Source organism: Neoarius graeffei, chromosome 28 (assembly GCF_027579695.1).
Source record: "Neoarius graeffei isolate fNeoGra1 chromosome 28, fNeoGra1.pri, whole genome shotgun sequence".
Lineage (NCBI taxonomy): Eukaryota > Metazoa > Chordata > Actinopteri > Siluriformes > Ariidae > Neoarius > Neoarius graeffei.
In genome coordinates, this window is record NC_083596.1 from 2,308,206 (window position 1) to 2,331,769 (window position 23,564).

Below are 23,564 nucleotides of genomic sequence, written 5' to 3' on the forward strand. Positions count from 1 at the left end.
CCCCACGGGGTGAGATCTTGCGTGGAGCCCCAGATCGAGGGAGATTATCAGTGGTCTTGTGTCTTCCATTTTCTAATAATTGCTCCCACAGTTGATTTCTTCACACCAAGCTGCTTACCTATTGCAGATTCAGTCTTCCCAGCCTGGTGCAGGTCTACAATTTTGTTTCTGGTGTCCTTTGACAGCTCTTTGGTCTTGGCCATAGTGGAGTTTGGAGTGTGACTGTTTGAGGTTGTGGACAGGTGTCTTTTATACTGATAACGAGTTCAAACAGGTGCCATTAATACAGGTAACGAGTGGAGGACAGAGGAGCCTCTTAAAGAAGAAGTTACAGGTCTGTGAGAGCCAGAAATCTTGCTTGTTTGTAGGTGACCAAATACTTATTTTACCGAGGAATTTACCAATTAATTCATTAAAAATCCTACAATGTGATTTCCTGGATTCTTTCCCCCCATTCTGTCTCTCATAGTTGAAGTGTACCTATGATGAAAATCACAGGCCTCTCTCATCTTTTTAAGTGGGAGAACTTGCACAATTGGTGGCTGACTAAATACTTTTTTGCCCCACTGTATACTGAGGGTCGACTCGGTGAAGCCCTTATGATGACACAGTGTACACTTTATAGCAACTTGGTGTACACCTGATTTACACTTTATGTAGACTTTATACTTTATTTACACGTTAAATATACTTTACACTTAAAGTTTTATTTTTCTCTGTTTAGTTGTACTTTGTCAGTTCATTTGTATGGTTGAACTGTTTTGTTTTCCTCGGCCGATTGCTGATTGTTGTTACGTCAACAGAACACTCAGTGTTTTTCTGTCACTCGTTCAGTTGGCATTAGAACTTTCTTGTCTAGAAGTTCAGCACTTTGTGTACTGGACTTTTGCACTTGTACGTTGCTCTGGGTTAGAGCGTCTGCTAAATGCCTGTAATGTAACATAATACACTTTATTTACACTTTATTTTCACTTTAAGTAAACTTTATTTTCACTTTAAACTCTTTTCACTTTGAACTTTGCAGACTCAGTGCAGCCCTTGTGTCGGCACACTACACTTTATTTACACTTTATGTCGACAGTGGGGGCGGTACGGTGGTGCAGTGATCACCACTGTCGCCTCACACCAAGAAGCTTCTGGGTTTGAACCTCACACAGACTGGAGCCTCTCTGTGTGTAGTTTGTGTGTTCTCTCCCCCGTCTATGTGGGTTTCGTTCAGGTGCTCTGGTTTTCTCCCACGGTACAAACACATGCGGATTCAGACGACTGTGTAGCCCTGTGATAAATTGGCAATCTGCCCTGTGTGACCCAGCCCCCAGTTTCCCTGTGACCCTGATGGTATGCGGAATAGATCATGGATGGAGGGATTGTGGACACAGTGTACACTTTATTTACATTCTATGTATAGAGTGTACACTTTAATTGCACTTGATGTAGATTTAGTGTGGACTTTATGTAGCCTGTGTTTACTTGACGTAGACGTCACGGCTGTAGGAGTGTGTAGGACGCGAGCGAGAGCCCAGTGGCATTTTTCCAAACACACTATTGTATTAGAGGAAGCGTCACCGGTAAGAGCAGCACCAAGGCCTCTGGGTGTGTCAGCCTTCCTCTGAAACAAACAAACCATTCTGAACTTCCTGCTCTGACCTTCTGCAGGACCAACAGCACAAAGACACACTGTGTTACAACGACACAACCGACACAACATCACAACTACACAACGAGCACGGTGTTATAACGTGCTCGTTATTACACAATTATTTTTCTACCGTCCAAGTTTATGATAGAAAACTCTGATTTGTTGTATATGAGCAGTACGATGATGTCCAGGTTTAGTGATGAGAAAAAGCATGGTCTGTGTTTTTTTTCAAGGAAAAAACAGCACAAATATATTTTTCTGTTATTTCATTAAATCAACACTTCAGTGCATTTAAAAAGCATTTTACATTAAAAACCAGAACACTACAGGCAGCTACTGTGACATAGTAAAACCTGGGACACTGTTTATTATATACAGTTTAGAAAAGAATATTTAACAGTTATTCCATGAAATCGAGTCGTACATGAGCTGATAGCCGACAAGACGCGTAGCACCAAGTTGTCTATAATCCATGTATGATGAGATTGAGTGGAATAATTGTTTTATTCTATGCACATTCACTGGATTTTAAGAAACAGAGCATTTTTATTTTTATCTTTTGCAAATTCGATAAATAAAAACTTTATACAAAACATCTGACAAAATAATTTCCGCTTAGAATGTAAACAAACCGGAGAAATGACAGGAGCAATTTGTGAAAGATGTGATAATAATAATTAAAAAAAGATATGTTCCGACCATTAAATACTTTTATTCCATATTTTCTTGCTTTTTTTTTTGTAATTTTTTGTGGTTTTGTTTTTGAGTAGAGTTTTTATTTTGTCCTTGGTTGGTTCAGCAACATGCTTCGCCATTTTCTTCTTCTACTTAAGGTTTTTTTTTTGGCGGTTAGCAAACCAACTTAAAGGTACATTACTGCCACCGACTGGGCTGGAGTGTGGAACAGGAGATACTGGGGGGGACCCAATATTCTTTTAGCTATTTCTGTTTCTTTTAAATACTTGAGAACAAAGTGATATATCTGACTTGATGTGCTCCACCATTTTGTTTTTCTCTACTCATGGTCTATGAGCTGATGTCCTAGTAGTAGGATAGCCAATCAAAGCGCGTGATTGCTCATATCCAGTGAATGTGGATAGGATAAAGAATTAATAGTTTTGGTTCTGCCAAATATTCTTTGTCAAATCCTGGCTCTTTCTCAAGCAGCAAGTGTGTGTGTGTGTGTGTGTGTGTGTGTGTGTGTGTGTGTGTGTGTGTGTGTGTGTGTGTGTGTTTTGAAACAAGCTGCTTTATACACAGCTTTATTTCTCCCAGCACTCCGTTTAAATACCGCCACTGAACCTTACGGAGTGTGTGAGAGCCTCTGAGAGAGTTTACAGTATAATACACACGGCCAGATGGGAACAAGCATGCAGAGATATAAAATATTCAAATTATAAACATTTACAAACCTTTCACACATTGCAGCTCAGAAACTTATATTTCATTCATTCATTTTCACAAATTTCCTCACACACACACAAAACCCCTAATGACTGTCAGTCAAGTGATGTAAAAGATCCAAAGTTTCTGACTCATAAACCCACGTTTAATTTTTAATGATGAGCAAAATACCAAATAATACAACTTTACTGGAAATATATATATAAAAAAAATCACTACTGCATTGATAAAGCTACAACTCCATCCACAGAGCTCACACACTGTTCCTCAGTCATAGCACCACTTCTGCCTCCATGATATTTTCTTTAATTTATTATTATTTTATTTGTACTTATGAATTGTTTTATGATGACTATTTCCTCTTTTTACTCACTCTCTCACAGGATAATTACAATAATTTATTTACAAAATTGTTTCATCACTAAAATATTATTCTTCTGTCACAGCTTCAGTTCTGCCACCATGTTTTTTTCTTATGTATTTATTCATTTTACTATTTTTTATTATTATCATTCCCTTTTTAAATCATGGCTCAAGATAATTGCAATATTGCTTTTATGAAATTGTTCCATCTCTGAAAGATGATTCCTCCGCCACAGTGTCAGTTCTGTTCTGCCGCCGCCGTGTTTTTTCCCGACGAACCCCTCGTCCCCTCATCTGGTGTAATTTATGGGGGCGTCGTCTCTGAGCGGGACGCACCATATGCTAAATATGATGAGTCTCAGGAGCGCAAACGGTCCAACAAACGATTGCGTTTGTAGATGCTGTCATTTTGCTGGAACAGAGAGCGAGAAAGAGGATATTTAGACGCTGCTCGCTGATCACAAAAACAGCACTGTACGTGATGAATACTGAAATAAATTACAGATAATTATCATCACACACCTGAGTGTGAATAAAACTCACTGTAACTCGTCTGTAAAAGAGGCTTTTCTTCAGTTTCATGTTTAAGAAGCAAATAGAGAGTATACACACACACACACACACACACGCCATAGCAACTATTATTGTACTTTTATGTGGGTTTTAGCAACGACGTCACTGTCCACAATTTCTGACCACAATTTCTCTCCAAATGTTTAAACTCTTCAACAATCCCTGTAAATTTTACAGATGTTTTGCGAAAGGAGTCAAATATAGTTGCCATTTTAAAAACTGTACTTAAAAAAAACCTACCATATTTACACGACCTTCATTTGTCCAGTGATTTAAAGGTCCATGACCTACTGCACATATATATAAAACATACACTGTATCTACAACACCAGTCAAAAGTTTATACACCCCTTCTAATCCAGTGTTTTGTTTTTATTTTTATGAATTAAAAGTCACTTCATGTCTTAAAGTAATGATGGATGTCGTTTCTCTTTACTTAGTTGTTTGGTTCTTGATATAATATGGATTACTGCAGTTGTGGTGTGGAATAGGGCTGTTTACTGTATATTTATTATTTACTATTTACTGTTTGATCTTAAATGCATTAAGAAGGCAAGAAACTCATCCACTAATTAACTTCTGACGAGACACACCTGTTAATTGAAAAGCATTCTAGGTGACGACCTCATGATAATTAAGATAATGCCAATAGAGTTTTAACACTTTTTGCTTACCATAAATTCCACACATGTTCCAGATGTTATTTCATAGTTTTGATGTCTTCAGTTTTGTTCTATATTGTGGAAAATCCTATAAATGAGTACAGTGGGGTGTACAAACTTTTGACTGGTACGGGGGGGTGAATATATAAATTATATATAGAGGATGTTACATGGTGATGTGAATATATGAAATTTATCTCCAAGTGGTGAACAAATTCACAAGTGAGTGAAGTGAACGAGTGAAAATATTTTCAACGTGAGAAGATAAAATTCATATCTTCATCCCACTGTGTAATGTTCTTTATATTATATGGACACATCCACACACAAAAAAAATACACAAGTTACTGAAAAGCAGTTTAATTTTGAACCGGTTCACAATTTTGACAACGCACGTCTAGTCAGTGGGAAAACACTGGGAGTGATGTCATCGGAGTGAAATATCAGGAATTATTATCCATACAGGACACTTTTTCAATGGAATAAAAGCATGTGTTCTATTCCCTTCTAGCGGGTTTCATTCATTTGGTTTGATAGCATGCAATATTGTTAGCATATCGCTTATCCTACGTGTATTACGTCACTCTATCCAATGGAGAATGAGCGTTGAATATGGGTTACGATATTGCACGGTTGTCAAGACAAGAAGACGTTACACATCGGAGATGTAAAACTTCCACGCTAGTGAGCGACTGGGACAATTTGTAAACAAACATGGCCACCAGGTTTGCTTCATTAAATACAGAAGATTTTGAGAGAATTTCGAAAGAGAAAGACGCGTTGAACACCCGAAAGGAATGTGTATGAATAATAATAATAATAATAATAATAATAATAATAATAATAATAATAATGTTGTCTGGCTCTTTTTTTTTGTTGTCTATCAGATATATTCCATTCAGCTACTCATCTTTAACTCGTTCAGTGTCATGCTAGCTGAATGGAATATATCTGATATTCCACGAAAAAAGGCAGACAATATTATTTAAATGTCACTCAGATCTGCGATGTGTTTTATATGAAAAATGTGAGTTTTTCAACACAAGAAGATAAACCTCATATCTTCAAGCCAATGTGTAATTTTTTTTTTATTATATCGACACATTCACAAACAAAAATTCCTGAAATTTATCAAAACAAAATTTATCATCAGTTTCCTCACAAGTGACAGATAGAGGTTTATATTCCAGTTTTGATTCTCCATGTCCCGGATGGAGCTCAGATCAAAAACAGCAGTGGTGGATTTCCCCACACAATCAATCTACTTTTGTGTTTAACTCATCAGTGAGGTTTTGCTCTGTAATAAATTAAGAACGTAAATTATCATTACTTAAAATTAATTTCATTTTAAATTTGCTGATCCGGCAAAAATATCAGCTCACAGTAAATAAACCAACACATTCTTTTGTGCTACAAAATACACACCAAGATATTCAGATTAGTTAATGAAATGCCAGGAAATGTTGGTTTTAACAGAATAAAAAAAGTTTTTTTTCAACATAAAAAAAAGGAAATGTGAATCATTCAGGGCAAAAATGTTATTAAATACTTAATTTAAAAAAAAATAATTATTCTGTAATTATGAGTCATATAATCAGTACAGTAGGTCCATGTTGTATAAATATTAGAATAAACACTGTATATAATGGTGTGTATAAGGGTATAGGGTCTGTGTTTATGATATTTATGATATTCAGTGACATTTTGTAAACAATGTTGAGTTTCATGGTGGAATTTTGGAAATTTTTAGTGCAACATGTCCAAAATACACACAAACACACACACACAATTATATATTTAAATTGTGTGTGTGTATATGCACACAAAAAAGAAAGAAGGAAATATGCAGAAATATTATGAGATCCAAATCTTTGGTCCTAATTTTCTTCTATATTTTCTGTATTTTTCAGGTTAAAAAAAAATCAACATCCACTTCAGTCTCTCTCTCTGTACCGACTCACACAATTACACTTTTTATTTCTTTGTCCTATAAATTTATTAAATTTTTCTCCTGTATTGGTGACATTTCTTGGGATTTCATTGATGACTGACATGATGTTTATTGACTATTTACTTAAAATGTTATGTTTCATATTTAAAAAAATGCACTTGAATAGACAATTTTAATATGATTCCTTACCTCATTTGCATATGATGAGCTGTTCTTTTGAAAACATTTATTATGTTTCATCCTGATGTGAATAATGGACAAAAATACATTAGAGGGCTGAATCTGGCCATATATTATTATTATTATTATTATTATTATTATTATTATTGGGCGTCACGGTGGTGTAGTGGTTAGCGCTGTCGCCTCACAGCAAGAAGGTCCGGGTTCGAGCCCCGTGGCCGGCGAGGGCCTTTCTGTGCGGAGTTTGCATGTTCTCCCCGTGTCCGCGTGGGTTTCCTCCGGGTGCTCCGGTTTCCCCCACAGTCCAAAGACATGCAGGTTAGGTTAACTGGTGACTCTAAATTGAGCGTAGGTGTGAATGTGAGTGTGAATGGTTGTCTGTGTCTATGTGTCAGCCCTGTGATGACCTGGCGACTTGTCCAGGGTGTACCCCGCCTTTCGCCCGTAGTCAGCTGGGATAGGATCCAGCTTGCCTGCGACCCTGTAGAAGGATAAAGCAGCTACAGATAATGAGATGAGATGAGATTATTATTATTATTATTGTTGTTGTTGTTGTTGTTGTTGGAACCACTAATCTTAATAATATCTTTTGTCATATACAAGTAAATTCTAATATTTGCATTTGCCAAATTCCTTCAGAAAATATTTTAAATAAATGAGTTCAGTGTAAATCAGAAAATCTTTTCTTTAATAATAAAAATAATATAAAATTGTATCTGAGGTTTTGAGCTGAATGGATGTGTATCGGTGATGACAGAGTGAGGAGCTGACATGAAACTCATGTTACAGTCATAATGAAGGACATGCGATGAGACCACACACACACACACACACACACACACACACACGGTTTCTTCTATTTCTGCTTCATCTCAGCTGCTCTCACACATCCTGCTCTCTCTCTCTCTCTCTCTCTCTCTCTCTCTCTCTCACACACACACACACACACACACATGTTACCTTTATGAACTGAGCATCTCTTCACTTAATCCTGAGGGAATTTAAAATAAATAAATAAATATATATATATATATATATATATATATATATATATATATATATATATATATATTAATGTGTATATATATATATATATATATATATATATATATATATATATATATATATTAATGTATAAATCATACTAATCATACATTCTTTATCAGGATTTTTCTTTGTATACAAGTCTCCCACAAAATATTGATCATAAATTAAAATTTGTATACATACCAACAAAGTGCCAATAAATAAAAACACACACACAGTGCTCTCCACAATTGATGAAAAAGAAGTATTCCTTTTTTTAATTTCATGTAACGAAGTGAAGACAAAACACTTTTTAATGCACAGCTTAGTTTTCACGTTAATGGAGTAAATGCATGTTTTTTAGTCTTGGTGAATATTCCTTGCCCGATAAAAGTCTTTCTGAGGAAAGAAATTTTAATGTGTGTGTATGCTTCAGTATAATTCATTCATGTCTTCATTACACATGTTAAAGATTTAAAATGAATACATTGTCGCACATTTTGGTTAATTTGCACTTTTCTCTACAGAAAACCAGCTCACTGAGTAATGGATAAAGAGTCATTATGCTACGATAACAGCTCTTGCTAAATACATGGCGTTATCGTGAGATAAAGTTCAGCCTGTTTGTGAAGTATTAATCCCGAAGTATTGCCTTGGATTAAGACACGCCTCTTCTGATCTTTCCTGGAAGCTTGGACAGGGATGAGTTACTGAATATAATCATATTATCACATTTATATATTTAATATAGGAACGTCGTTCTACAGATTTTGAGCCAAAACATAAAACTCAGCTTAACATATTGCTTTGAGTGAGTTTTTCATCCCTGGGTTAGATTTTTTGTTTTACTCCCTGAGACTGAATTTTGTAGAACTGAGACAGTTTGTCTGAGTCAAGCTTAAAGGCGTTTACGCACCCAGGGTGGGTTTTGTGTTTGTGATTAATTTGCATGTCAATATATTTTTTCAAACTCTTGTTTTTGTCACGAGTACTTTCACAAAGAATGTGAATATTACACAGAGAAAAGCAACATAAAGGATATTAAAGAGGATATTACATGGTGGTGTGAAGGTATGAAGTTTATCTTTGAGTGGTGAATGTATATATCACAAGTAAGTGAAGTGAACAGGAGAAAATATTTTCAACATGAGAAGATGAACTTCATATCTTCACGCCAATGTGTAATGTTCTTTATATTATATGGACACAGCCACACAAAAAAAATATGCAAATTAATCAAAGGAAGTTTAATTTGGAACTGGTTCACCATTTTGACAACGCGCGTCTAGTCAGCGTGAAAACACTGGGCGTGACGTCATCGGAGTAAAATATCAGGAATTATTATCCATCCAGGACACTTTTTCGATGGAATAAAAACACGTGTTCTATTCGCTTCTAGCGGGTTTCATTCAATTGTTTTGATAGCATGCAATATTGTTAGCATATCGCTTATCCTAAGTGTATTACGTCACTCTACCCAATGGAGAATGAGCGTTGAATATGGTTTACGATATTGCACGGTTGTCAAGTCAACATGATGTCACACATCGGAGACGTAAAACTTCTGCACTAGTGAGCGACTGGGACAATTTGTAAACAAGTATGGCCACCAGGTTTGCTTTGTTAAATACAGAAGATTTTGAGAGAATTTTGAAAGAGAAAGATGCGTTGAATACCCGAAAGGAATGTATAATAATAATAATAATAATGATAATAATAATATTGTCTGGCTTTTTTTTGTGGCCTATCAGATATATTCCATTCTGCTACTTGTCTTCAACTCGTTCAGTATCATGCTGGCTGATATCCATTATCTGTAGCCACTTTATCCTGTTCTACAGGGTCGCAGGCGAGCTGGAGCCTATCCCAGCTGACTACGGGCGAAAGGCGGGGTTCACCCTGGACAAGTCGCCAGGTCATCACAGGGCTGACACATAGACACAGACAACCATTCACACTCACATTCACACCTACGCTCAATTTAGAGTCACCAGTTAACCTAACCTGCATGTCTTTGGACTGTGGGGGAAACCGGAGCACCCGGAGGAAACCCACACGGACACGGGGAGAACATGCAAACTCCACACAGAAAGGCCCTCGCCGGCCACGGGGCTCGAACCCGGACCTTCTTGTTGTGAGGTGACAGCGCTAACCACTACACCACCGTGCCTAGAGTTTTATTCCTATTTTTAATCAACAGCATGATATTTCAGTCTGAGAGCAGGATTTATTTATTTCACATTCAGATTTTGTAATGTTTCTCTCTCTCTCTAATAACCCCTTCGCACACTCAGACTGTTTTGTGCGCTTGTGAATCTTCTGCTCACAGATTTCTGTGTTCTCTCTCTATCTCTTGTTTCCTTGTTGGACTTAAAAGACAGGAATAAAACTATATTATCCCACACATGAACACAACACCGTAAACACTGCTTTCTTTCTTGTTGTCCAACATCCTGTTTCTCAGCTTCAACCTCTTTCATGAGATGATGATGAAACTTTCCCTGTTCTCGTTTGTACACAAAACTTTCTCTTTTCTGAGAGCATGTCTGTAATTATCATCTTCATCACTGCTAGACGACTCCATCACTCAGGTCGTACCAAAGACCATCATGAAAATGGAACCTACTGCCATCTACCATGTGAGACGCCGCAATACAGATGTCAGTCAGGAGTCAAACTCTTGCGGTTACCAGAGGACCCGCCCCCCACTGTAACGCTAGCGATGTAATAGGTGAGAGGCTGAGCGATGTAGAATCAGAGATTGGTGCCGCCCAACGCGCCTTCACCTGGTTAGTACTGGGATGGGAGACTTCCTGGGAAGACCAGGTCCTGTCACGGGAAGAACTACAGATAAACCAGCGTAAAACGAGCATGAAATAGACCACGGCATTAAAAAATTCGCATCAGGCTCGTTTGCTGTGCGGAAATTTCACACACAAATTTTTCGTATTTTTGCATCACAATTTCGTGCCGTATCCGGAGTGTAAAGGCTCTCAGTCTGTATTTACAAGGTCTGAACACCAATGTGCAAAATTTGACTCTGAAAACGACCCAAAGCCATGGCGCTTCAAACACCCAAGCCGATCAGAATAACACTGTGGGCGGAGTTTTTGCCTGTTATTGTGCCAGTAAAGACTAGTGATGGTGACTTTAACTGTTTTAATGTACGTTTTCTCAGTAGTCAGTGAGGAGGAGAAGCGAGAGAGAAATGCAGATTACAGATTAGCGCCTGGTGGAGAACACGTTCTACACCGCGCTACATGGACTAGCTGCTGTCACTGTGTGATTTATTATTTGTGTGTGTGTCTCAGTTCCTCAGGTTCTGAAGACGTGCGCAGAGTTTATTGAGAAGCACGGCATTGTTGACGGAATCTACAGACTCTCAGGAATCACCTCCAACATCCAGCGCCTCAGGTCAGAGGTCACATTTCAGGCAACAAATCACTGAATCATTAAACTCGTGCTGATATTAATGCTTCATGTTGCGATAATTTTGCCAAAATTTATCATGTTTATGAGGTTAGGTTAGCGTTTTTCTTTTGTTCTTTAAGTTAGCTTTCGCTCACTGGGTTAGTGATTGTTTGCTAGTTAGCGTTCATTCACAAGGCGATATTTTGCTCTTTAAGTTAGCTCTCAATCACCGGGTTAGCTATTGTTTGTTAGTTAGCTTTCACTCACCGGGTTAGCATTTGTTTGCTACTTTGCGATGATTAGCTCCACCCACTTTGCATAAAAAAGGTGGGCAATTACAGGGATGTTCATGTTGAAAAGTCATCAATTATTCTGACTTAATGCACGTTAACTTTAACTCATCGGGTTAAGTTTTGATCTTTAAATTAGCTTTCACTCACTTGGTTAATTTTTGTTTGCTTGTTGTGGTTCACTCGCGAGAACAGCTTTTGTTTGCTAGTTGCTCGTTAGCGCTTTTTAAACTAGTGTTTGTGTACTGGGTTATCTGTTGTTTGCCAAGATTACGTCAGAGAAAAGCAAAGCTTTGAACAAAAAATAGTTGGAGGGTTGAACATCAGTAGAGTGATTGGTCAACATGAATTAGCTCCTCCCACTTTACATCAAAAAGGAGGGAAACTGTGATGATGTTCATATAAACGTGGAAAAGGCATTAAATCAGATTTAACAGATGAACAGGTTAGTTCCTGGAACATTTCCTTTCACTCGCTGTGTTAGTTTTTGTTTTCTCGTTCCCTCAGATGTTTGTCATTTTGCTGTAATAGTAAAAATTGATCGGTACCTGAAAAGGTGTTTCACGGAAAAGATGTTGTGTTAAACTGGACTGAATGAACGTGTGTGTAGGCAGGAGTTCAGCTCGGAGCAGTGTCCTGACCTCACTAAGGAAGTGTATCTACAGGACATCCACTGCGTCGGCTCGCTGTGTAAGCTCTATTTCAGGGAACTGCCCAACCCGCTGCTCACCTACGAACTCTACCAGAAATTCACGGTGAGTCACGACACCACGGTGCTTCACACCACACCGGAATTACGCTAATTACAGCTTTCTCTCTTTGCTTAACTCATAATTATTGCGTGGGATTTTTTTCCCCTGAAAGTGTGTGATGTTTTAAACAAACACAAACAAAACAGCTGATAAAATCAGATAAAGTGTGTGAGGAGTGCAGTGTCATTTAAAAAAGTAACTCAAAAAATGTCATAATAAACTGTATAGCATAAAGAGCGTAATTTAGATTTTAGATGCCACAATACACTATACACTCAAGCTAAATCTTATAAAGCCTTTTATAGCGTCCAAAGTATTTGCATTATTATTATGAAAAGACAGTAGAGTGTGTGAGGTGTTGATTAAGAGCGGACCACAGACAGAACAAACATGCTAATCCTGTTGCTAGCAACCAGTGTTCGGTCAGAACACATTTCACTTTCACAGCCGTTAATATGAATCACGTCTTACACACTTGTCTAGTTTTCATTATTAGCTAATGCTAAGGATTATTTAACAATTATTTGCCGAAGGTGAAGTGAATATCAGTGAATAATAACTGAGATGAAGTCGATATTCACTGAGCCTGAGGTGGATAATTGTTTTAGTATAAATACACAGGTGATCTTTTTTTTTTTTAAATCGTATAAAAAATTATTTCAAACTTCAAAATCTTCACGTAAATGTAATAACTTTGCAGCGCAGACTTGTGTCACTTATCTACACCGACTCACATAAAATACTTTGTTTTGAAATTGATAAAATAAATCACAACCCCACCTTATCTTTGAATAGTTTTAGACCAAACTTTGGAGCGTCTTTAGTGTTTTTAGGAACAGCACTTTCTTTCATCATTTGTAATTCTTTCTCACTTACGGTGACAAAGCAATTGGACGCCATTTTGTCAAGTCGCTTGAGGTGATTATTGAAAAATAGTCTGAATCTCTTGACCAATCAGTGCACGCAATTTCCTATAATCACCTCCATATTTATACTAAATATCATTAATATGTACTTTGCCAATACCTGTGTTTCTCTGGACTGAGCTACACCATGTTTGACAGCTAATATTTTCAATCTTGCTTTTATTTATTACTCTATATCTATTTTATAACTAATTACTCTATATCTATTTTATAACTAATGCTTGTATAATGATTTACTCTGTATTTACAAAACCTTTTGCTAGTGCTTGTGTATCTGTTCACCTTTTGCTAAGACTGTTTTTCTAATGCATTTAATTAATAATATTTCTATTTTTTAAATTTTTTTAAATTTACTTTATTAATGCTATTACCTGTATATACCCACTTATACCTGTGAGCCATTAGGTGCTCTTAATAAATAATTAACATTACATTTTTAGATAAAATTTTATTAATGATTTTTAATAGTATATTTTTATTATTTAAATTTTAATTATGAATTAATATTGACATTTAATGTTCAGTATTTTTTAATTAAAACAAAATTCAGAAATTTACTCATGTTTTATATTTTTTATTATTTCTCTTTTCTGATCTTTTAATAATTTTGTTAATTATTATATATTTATAGAGATTTTGTACAGTTAAAGCCTGTATGTACAGTATATTAAGCTGTAAAAAATGTTTGGCTAATGCTGATATAGCTTATATCTTTTAAATTATGTAGGATATGCTAATTTTATGTAAATTAAGTAACAGTGTGAAATGAACACGTGTGCATCATGTCATGTGTTTTTTTTGTGTCAAATTATTATTATTATTATTATTATTATTATTATTATTATTACAACACAAAGGCTGCACACTAAAACAAAACAAAAATACAGTAGTGCATAGACAGCGAATAAAAGATGTGTCATTAACAAAGGGAAGAGGTAGATTTTTAAAGTGCAAGTAAAGTGCCGAGGGTGGGCAAAATACAGAAAAACCTATGAATGAGTAGGGGTGTACAAACTTTTGACTGGTGTGGTATATACTACAAATCACTGATCCGTGTTTTTTGTTTTTTTCTGCGTGCAGGACGCCGTGTCGGTTAAACAGGAAGATGAGCAGCTCAGAAACGTTCAGCGCGTCATTGAAGAGCTTCCCATCGCCCACTTCAGGTAAAACACGTCTGTAACACATCTGTTCCTGTTCACTTACACAACAGAGCGCTGATTTAACACCTGCAGCATTCGTTTCTGCACATTAGACATTAATCATTAACTTTTACGAGTGTTAGTGTGTAAGTGACTTCTCTGATATTTCCTTCTCTCTCTCTCTCTCTCTCTCTCTCTCTCTCTCTCTCTCTCTCTCTCTCTCTGTGCTGTTAGAACTCTGGAGTTCTTGGCGAAGCACCTGGCTCACCTGGCCACCCTCAGCCACCAGACCAACATGCACACACGCAACCTGGCCCTGGTGTGGGCTCCGAACCTGCTCCGGTCAGAAAAGAAAAAAAGAAATCATTGCTTTTATTTTATTTTATTTTGTTCCTTATTTTAATAATAATAATAAGGGCGGCACGGTGGTGTAGTGGTTAGCGCTGTCGCCTCACAACAAGAAGGTCCTGGGTTCGAGCCCCGTGGCCGGCGAGGGCCTTTCTGTGCAGAGTTTGCATGTTCTCCCCGTGTCCGCGTGGGTTTCCTCCGGGTGCTCCGGTTTCCCCCACAGTCCAAAGACATGCAGGTTAGGTTAACTGGTGACTCTAAATTGACCGTAGGTGTGAATGTGAGTGTGAATGGTTGTCTGTGTCTATGTGTCAGCCCTGTGATGACCTGGTGACTTGTCCAGGGTGAACCCCGCCTTTCGCCCGTAGTCAGCTGGGATAGGATCCAGCTCGCCTGCGACCCTGTAGAAGGATAAAGCGGCTACAGATAATGAGATGAGATGAGATAATAATAATAATAATAATTATTATTATTATTATTATTATTATTATTATTAATAATAATAATACAACATTGAACAGACCACACATTCTGAAATAATGCATTTAAAAATATTACTGAATAATTATTTTTTAAATCATATATATATATATATATATATATATATATATATATATATATATATATATTTGAAATATTTAAGATTTAAATTTGATTCATTAAAATGCAAATATAACAAGTAACTTAAATTGTAAATGTAATTTGTAAATTATATATACCTTCCCTTTTGTTTTATATTCTTTATTATTTTATATATTATTATTTCTTATTTCTATATTTCTTCTGTTATATTATAATAATCACATATTGTGAGATGTTATAACGTGTGTATAACATGTAACAGGAGTAATCATGTGGCCGCTGTTGCTCGGTGATGTGTGATGTGTGCAGCTCGAAGGAGATCGAGGTGTCGGCGTGTAACGGGGACGAGGCGTTTCTGGAGGTTCGGGTTCAGCAGTCGGTGGTGGAGTTCATCCTGAATCACACGGAGCAGATCTTTAACCCCGGAGCCGATCCTCCAAGACCACTGAAAGAAGGTTTGTTTAAATGTTTTTATCACTCGATTTTAACACGACTCCATCTTTTACATTTAGATTTACATTTATTCACCTGGCAGAGGGTTTTTTTGTTTTGTTTTGTTTTAATGTGAAGGTAAAACCCATCAGATTAATAAATACCGAGTCAGGATTCAAGGCTTTGGGATGTAAACTCACAACCTACTGGCCAATAACTCACAGCCTCGGAGTCTCACTCGCTGAGCCGCAGCTGCCTCTGTGATAATGATGATCAAAAAAGAAAGAAGCTCCTTAAGGGAGGAGATCTAAAACAATGAAATTAGACTCTGAGCCAAAAATGCAGCACAAAAACACTGGGCCGAGATCCAACAGCAGCACACACAGAGAGCGACCAAGTCCGAGGGAATGTGAACTCATGACGGTGTGGAGATTTAAATCAACATGAACTCAGATCATGCCTAATCATATACAGTGCCCTCCACAATTATTGGCACCCCATGTAAAGATTAGAAAAAGGGCTAGAAAAAAAAATCCACCTTTCAGTGAAGTCGCTTCATCTCACACTGAAAAAATGAGAAAAATCCAACCTTTAATTGAAATACATTTATTCAGAGAAAAACAAATCCCTTATCAAGAAATATATTTTCAACAAAAACACATGCCAATATTATTGGCACCCCTGGAAATGATAGGGAACACAGTGTACCTGAAGCATGTTTTCCATTTAAATTGTACAGTGTGTTTGAGTTGACTGGCGTGTGTAGGAACTTTCACGCTGCAATCCATGACTTCCTGATTAACTGGGGAACAAATATGAGGTGACACAGAGGCCACATTCCCTCAACATCAACATGAGAAAGATAAGGGACACACAAACCCAATGAGGGAGAAGTGTGTTTGGTTTCATAAGTCAGGGAATGGGGATAAAAAACAGCTCCTCATCTGAAAATGTCAATTTCTTCTGTTAAGACAAAAATAAAAAAGTGGACACCAACTGGAACTGTTCCACACTCATCTGGAAGAGGAGGCGAGTTTATTTTGCCCCCATGTACAGTGAGGAGGGTAAGAGAAGCAAAAAAAAATCCCCAAGGATCACTGTTGGTGAATTACAAGAAAAAGTAAAATCTTGGGGTTTCCAAGTCTCCAAAACCACCATCAGACTCCACCTCCATGCCAGCAGATTATTTGGAAGGTTCCAGAAAAAAAGTATTTTCTGTCAGTTAACACCTGAAGTTTGTGAAACACTACGACAACTTTGACTGGAACCGTGTTCTCTGGGCTGATGGAACAAAAATGGAGCTTTTTTTATTTTCAATAAACACTCGCGGTGGGTTTGGAGTAAAAAGAAGGATGGCTATAATGAAAAGAACCCGATCCCAAATGTAAAATATGGTGGAGGTTCTGTGATGTTTTGGGGCTGTTTTTCCTCCAAAGGCCTTGAAACCTTGTTTGGGTCCGTGGCATCATGAACTCAATGAAACACCAGGACATTTTAAATCAGAATCTGGCTCCTCTGTCAGGAAACTAAAACTGGGTCGTCATTGGATCTTCCAGCAGGACAATGATCCGAAGCATCTGTCCAAATCAACACTAAAATGGTTCTCTGAGAATCACATAATCGAGCTTCTGCCCTGAACATCTCAGTTCCCTGAGCTGAACCCCAGTGAAAACCTGTGGGCGGCGCTGAAGAGGAGAGAGCATAAGAGAGGGTCGAGGACCCTGGATGACCTGGAGAGATTGTGGAAAGAGGAATGGGCTCAATGCCCCACTCTGGATCTCCAACCTTATGAAATGTTATAGGAGAGACTCAGTGCTGTTTTACTGGTAAAGGGGATTGGACAGAGTATTAAATGCAGGGGTGCCAATAATAGTGGCACATGTGTTTTTGTTGAAAATATATTTCTTGATGAGGGATTTGTTTTTATCTGAATAAACGTATTTCAATTAAAGTTTGGATTTTTCTCATCATTTTTTCAGTGTGAGATGAAGCGACTTCATCAAAAGGTGGATTTTTTTCTAACCCTTTTTACCAATCTTTACAAGGGGTGTCAATACTTGTGGAGGGTGCTGTTCCCAATATATACTACAGAAGACATTTAGTGGAGAGAAGGAAAGTCATGGAAAGCCTTAACTTCTGTCCTTATGTGTGTCTTGTCGCAGCACCCGTATTCCATTTTTAATTTACTGGAATATATATTCTGTCAATAAATTGTAAGAAAAATTTTAACTTTTTTTAATCAAAACCCACAGATGATACAAATCGGTTCCTTTATTCACTCATTCCTGATGTTTATTTAAAACGTCAGTTTGCGCTCAACTGATGTGTAAAATAAACTTCAGGAGTGAGTAAGTAAAGTAAATATGTAGATAAAAAAGATAAAAAAGACAATATAGTGTGAATAATCATCACAGAAGAATCTGCACACACTCTTGTTTATTTATTTGTTTGTTTGTTTATTTAAACATAATTTTTCAGCTGTTTTTCTTATTCAGTGTGAAAAAAAAGGAACCTTTTATATTTACTGTGATTTCACCATCGTAATAATTTCCATCATTATGCCACTTTACCAGATTCCACCAGAACATCTTTAATTGAAAACAGTTCTGTAAGATCTTGAAAGTTGCTGTGTTGTGAGTTATTGATTTGTTTAATAAAGTTGGCCGAGTGGGATTCATGACTCACGGTGATTATTACTGTTTAAACCAAATAACTAAAGCATGAGTTATTTTATTACTGCAGTGTTGATACACATTTTCATATCGTTCTCATTGCTTTGTTAAATATTTTGTCCCATATGCTGGAACTCGGTTCCCTCCTGTGCAGTGTTCCACTCTACACTCCTGTTATCATTATCATTATATATTAATGTTATTTTTATTACGCTACTCCAAACGATGTGTTTCAGAATGTTTACTGAGTAGAAATTACATTCGATGTATTGTAATATACACAACAATATATCACTCTGACATGTGTTTGTGTGTGTGTGCGTGCGCGTGCACAGGTGCAGCGGTAATGTGTGTGGAGAAGTACGCGACACTGCCGGCAGTGAGTCAGTGTCCACCGATGAAGCTGATGAGTCTGGAGGAAGCTCAGGCTCGCTCGCTCGCTCCCAATCACCCGGCGAGAATCGAGCGACTCCGAGAGAACAGCCTTCCCGACACCAGCACCGCCGCCATGTACCACACCGTTATAGAGCTTAGTGAGAGCAAGTACGCCCACACACACACACACACACACACACACACACACACACACACACACACACACACACACACACACACACAATTTTTATATAAGGACCACATTTCATTATCCTGGTTAAGTTGAGTGTGGCTCTGGAGTCGATCCCAGGAACACTGGCAGGAAGCAGGAGTTCACCCTGAACGGCAGTTTGTTTTCATCATTATGGAACTGAAGGATGAAGGTGAAGAGATTTTTCATGTAAAACACAATGGGGGATGCAAACTTTTGCACAGAGGACAGTTTCAAGGACATGTAGAATGGCATACAAAAACAAACACAAAAGACAAATAAGATAAAATATTAAGAGACCAATATGTCCCCACTTTATAGAGATCTTTCAAATGTCCCCGTGTTTCTTTTAAGAGACCTTTCAAATGTCCCCACTTTTCTTTACGGAGACCTTTCAAATATCTCCACTCTTTATAGAGACCTTTCAAATGTCCCTACATTTCTTTTAAAAGACCTTTCAAATGTCCCTACTTTTTATAGAGACCTTTCAAATGTCCCCACTTTTCTTTTTGAGACCTTTCAAATGTCCCCACTTTTCTTTTTGAGACCTTTCAAATGTCCCCACTTTTCTTTTTGAGACCTTTCAAATGTCCCCACTTTTCTATTTTGGGCCTCAGTGGTGGATAACAGTCTGTATGAGCACCATGTTCATCAGAGAGTTTACTGAAAGCAGATATGCTACATCTATAACATGTCAAAACATTTACTGTACAGCCACACACACACACACACACACACACACACACACACGTCACGCAACATAGACACACTCATTATATATGCAAAGCTGCAGGTTTATCAGGTCTACTTGCCACATTGTTCACTATGTAGGTGTGAAATTACTGACTGTGGTCCATTTGTTGCTCGGTACAAAGTATTGGCCCCCTCTTTACCCTGGACAGTTAATGGAAAGGTAACACCATCCAAACCGTAGTTATTTAGTCGCACACTAAGTCTATTTATATCACAATCTTCTTCCATTTTGAGAACAAAATCTCGCAGTGCTTAATATGTAAACGATCAAAAGGCACAATGCAGTTTACTGAAACAACTTACAAATAATGAAACAGTGAAAAATTATATATCAAGGAAAATTAAAAAAAAAAAACCTGAGAGCTGTAACTGGCTCAGGCTCAACAAGGTTTTGATCTGAATTTAAGAGAATGTTTGAGCTGTAGAGCCTTCGCAATGTTTTTAATCTCAGCTCATGTGCATTTGATCTGATATATTTGATTCTTTGATGATGTGAATTAAATTCTGTGAAAGTGATGAATGCCAGTATTCCCCAAGAGAGCGTTAGTTAAAGCCAGTTCTTAACATTTCTGTTCTACTTTAACCGTTTTCCACTCTTCCACTTGGTTTCTTCCTCAGTTTATCATGACAGAAGAAAGAATAATGTCTGCCTTTAAGGTCTCTTTCCTAATGTGTGGAGAAACGGCTTGGACCAGCGATAGATTAACAATTCACTTTTTCACACTCCAGCACAGCTCAGTGTTTCCGTCTGCCCACCAGAACAGAACAGAAGAGAAGTCTCTGAATGTTTGACTTGTGAGCCTGATGCCTGGTTGTCTTTCGGAGGTGTAATGATGTGTTCGTCTCTACAACAGGAGGAAATTCTCTGGAAAGTCGAAAAAGTGGAAATCCATCTTCAGTCTGGGTCGATCCGTTGCTGACGGCAAAGGGAAACTGAGTCGCAATGGGAGTGTGTTCATGAGAGCGCAGAACATCTCAGGTACGGTGTGAGTGTTGTCTGAAAGTGGCAGGAATTTTAAGGAAAAAAGACTAACAGAAAAATGACGTGTCGTCTCAGAGAGTTTCCTCTCCGCTGTCAGCTCAGGGTTGTTCCCTTCAGGGATCTAAATATACACTCGGATTTCTGTAAAGCTGCTGCCTGTTGTTAAAAGCACTTGACAAATAAAATTAAATTGAAATGAAAATGAAAAGAAGAAGAAAACAGAGGCAACTGATTGATTAGTTTAGCTTCCACATGGACAGAGGGAAATGAAGGTGATGGAGAATAAAACGCTCGTCTTCATCACTCCATAGGCTCCAGTGTTTATACTGCTGAGAGATATCTAAAGATAAAGCGTAGCCCATAACGGAGGAGCAGGTTATTGAATTTCACTCCACTCTGATATTTGATTAATACCCAAAGATAAAGTGTTCAAGTTCAATACCCAAGTGGTGTCAGGTGAATTACTGAGGAAATGTGATCGGCTACAACTAAAGGCATGAGTGTAATGTAAAGGTAATGCAATCTTTTATATTACTTAAAACCCTAAACGCATCGGATCATTGGACTTCTTCTAATCTAATCTAACGGCTTTAATTAATTTCATTCCACTTGTGTGTCGAAGAATCTCAGAGCCTACTGTACAAAAGGAAAGAGAAATGGACTCAAGTGCAGGTTAAAATAAAAAAGGTACTAATTCATTCAACTAGAATGTTAGTATGTGTATATGCAGGTGATTTGTATTGAGATTAAATAAAATCTCACATCCTTTCTGTCAGGACTTAAGCATATATTTGGACAGAGTGCAGGGTTTTTTTTACCTTTTAAGAAACAAATTTTCAGCCAGGTGTCTAATAATCTCTTCTAATAGAACCATCAACATTTAAGACTCATCCCAGTTAGCTGGTAGGAATATTTCTGAAAAACAAAACATACACTTAGAGTTACATTACATTAATGGCATTTAGCAGATGCTCTTATCCCCAGAGCAGCAGTAGGGGGTTAGGTGCCTTGCTCAAGGGCACTTCAGCTATTGCTGCTGGTTCAGGGAATCAAACCAGCAACCTTTTGGTCCTAAAGCTGCTTCTCTAACCATTAGGCCATGGCTTCCCCTGGTATGTGGTTTATGATTGTAATAAGAAAACCCCAGTGCAGGAGAACGAGTCCATTACTACTGGACACTGGACACTTGATCATGTTTATAATGTTTAAGGTGCAGAGATTTGTTCTTTCATGTAAATGAGAGAATTTCTGTAAAAAAAAAGGAAAGAAGTAAAAGGCCCACTTTTGAATGTTCAGATGTTTCAAATTACATGTATCTGATGTTTTACAGAAAACACAAAATCCTTTATCCCCTGCTTCCTTTTCCTTTCGGCTCCATATCAGAGAGCTTCAGGAGAGAATTTGACTTTCATTACTCAATGTTAATGGTGTCTAAAAAATCTAATAAGATGTGCGGTCACACATCATTATCGAATTCATAATGTGTAATTTCACACGGCGTTAAACAGATGTGCTTTTGAAACATAAAACGGAGATGTTTCTTTTTTACTTCCTTCCACAGAGAAGACTGGGATCCGGCCGTCCAAGAGCATGGACTCCCTCTGCTCTCTGCCAACAGGTGGCGCTACAACACAACACCATGAGCATGGAATAACCCCCCCCCATTGTGTATAGGTTTAAATCCTGGATTCTGTACAAGTGGGGGGGAAAAACATTAAATGCAGAGTGTACTGTTAGTGTTTGTACGTGTGAAGTGGTACAGAAACAATCAACAGAGCATCAGGTGTCCTGTGAAAAGCTTCATTTACACACATCACACCTGTGCTCGAATCACTAGTTTCTAGTATTCTGAAGTGAAACAGTGCCATGTTTGGAACTGTATCGTACCAAGATTTTTGGCTGTACACACTTCAGGTCTAATCAGGATGTTATTCACTCATCCCATTTATTTAATGCTACAATTTAAAAAAACCCCACAACAACAACATTTTACATCCTTAAAATCTGTATGATATCAGATATATAATTGTAAAATTGTAACCCGGTTATTCTAATCCCTCTCAGATGATGATAAAACCGTCTCAGGAAGAGGAAAAAACGGATTATTCGCTCCTGTGGTGAAATCCCGAACCCTAGGTTCGGATATCAACTACGATCCGAATGAACACGATCCGAACTGGGACTATGACTTGCGAAAAGCCAGAGGTGAACCCGGGAACAGCCCGAGCGTGAAAACAGGCCGAGGGGCTCAAAACGCCTCATCGTCGTCATCTTCTCCATCTTCTTCGTCTTCCACGTCATCTCCGTTACAGCGTGCTCTTCCTGAACAGCTGAAGGTGTTCAAAGGGGACGAGTTGTCCACGTGCCGGCCCACATCCCCGAAAAACCGCCGGATGTTGTATTCTGGTTCCACGCACAACGGCTCATCGAGGCCGTCTTTTCCAGGCAGCTTGTTCCCCTTGGAGTCATCGCCGAGGCACCAACGTAAAGCGCTGAACATCTCGGAGCCATTCGCGGTGTCTGTGCCGCTGCGCGTGTCCGCTGTCATCAGCTCCAACAGCACCCCCTGCAGGGTAGCAGGGAAAGAGCGGGAACGCAGTTTGGGAAGCTTGGGAAGTGTTAGCTTTAGAGAGCCACACCCCAGCAACAGTGGGAGCTTTGATTTTCGAGACAGGGAGAGATTATTTGGGGGCAGAGAGAACCCGCTCGGCAACAGCAGCGGATACGGTATCTATAGCAACAGCAGCTCCGTCCCCACAGAGGAGAGTCAAATGAATGAGAGGAGCACCGGGGTGGTCCCCTCCGAAACAGCAGCACGGAGTAAGATAAGATTGTGTGTGTGTGTGTGTGTGTGTGTGTGTGTGTGTGTGTGTGTGTGTGTGCGTGTCTGTGC

At 38.2% G+C, this 23,564-nt stretch overlaps 1 protein-coding gene across 1 annotated transcript in view; it reads left to right on the forward strand.

Annotated features, from left to right (window-relative positions):
• arhgap31 (Rho GTPase activating protein 31) overlaps window positions 1-23,564 on the forward strand; it is a 43,179-nt gene that overhangs the window by 14,798 nt on the left and 4,817 nt on the right. Inside the window, exons 2-10 of the mRNA XM_060912135.1 lie at window positions 11,110-11,212; window positions 12,110-12,254; window positions 14,258-14,340; window positions 14,551-14,658; window positions 15,556-15,701; window positions 18,686-18,893; window positions 20,544-20,668; window positions 22,233-22,289; window positions 22,736-23,491. Coding sequence (XP_060768118.1) covers window positions 11,110-11,212; window positions 12,110-12,254; window positions 14,258-14,340; window positions 14,551-14,658; window positions 15,556-15,701; window positions 18,686-18,893; window positions 20,544-20,668; window positions 22,233-22,289; window positions 22,736-23,491 — 1,731 coding nt within the window. The remainder of the gene's footprint in view (window positions 1-11,109; window positions 11,213-12,109; window positions 12,255-14,257; window positions 14,341-14,550; window positions 14,659-15,555; window positions 15,702-18,685; window positions 18,894-20,543; window positions 20,669-22,232; window positions 22,290-22,735; window positions 23,492-23,564) is intronic.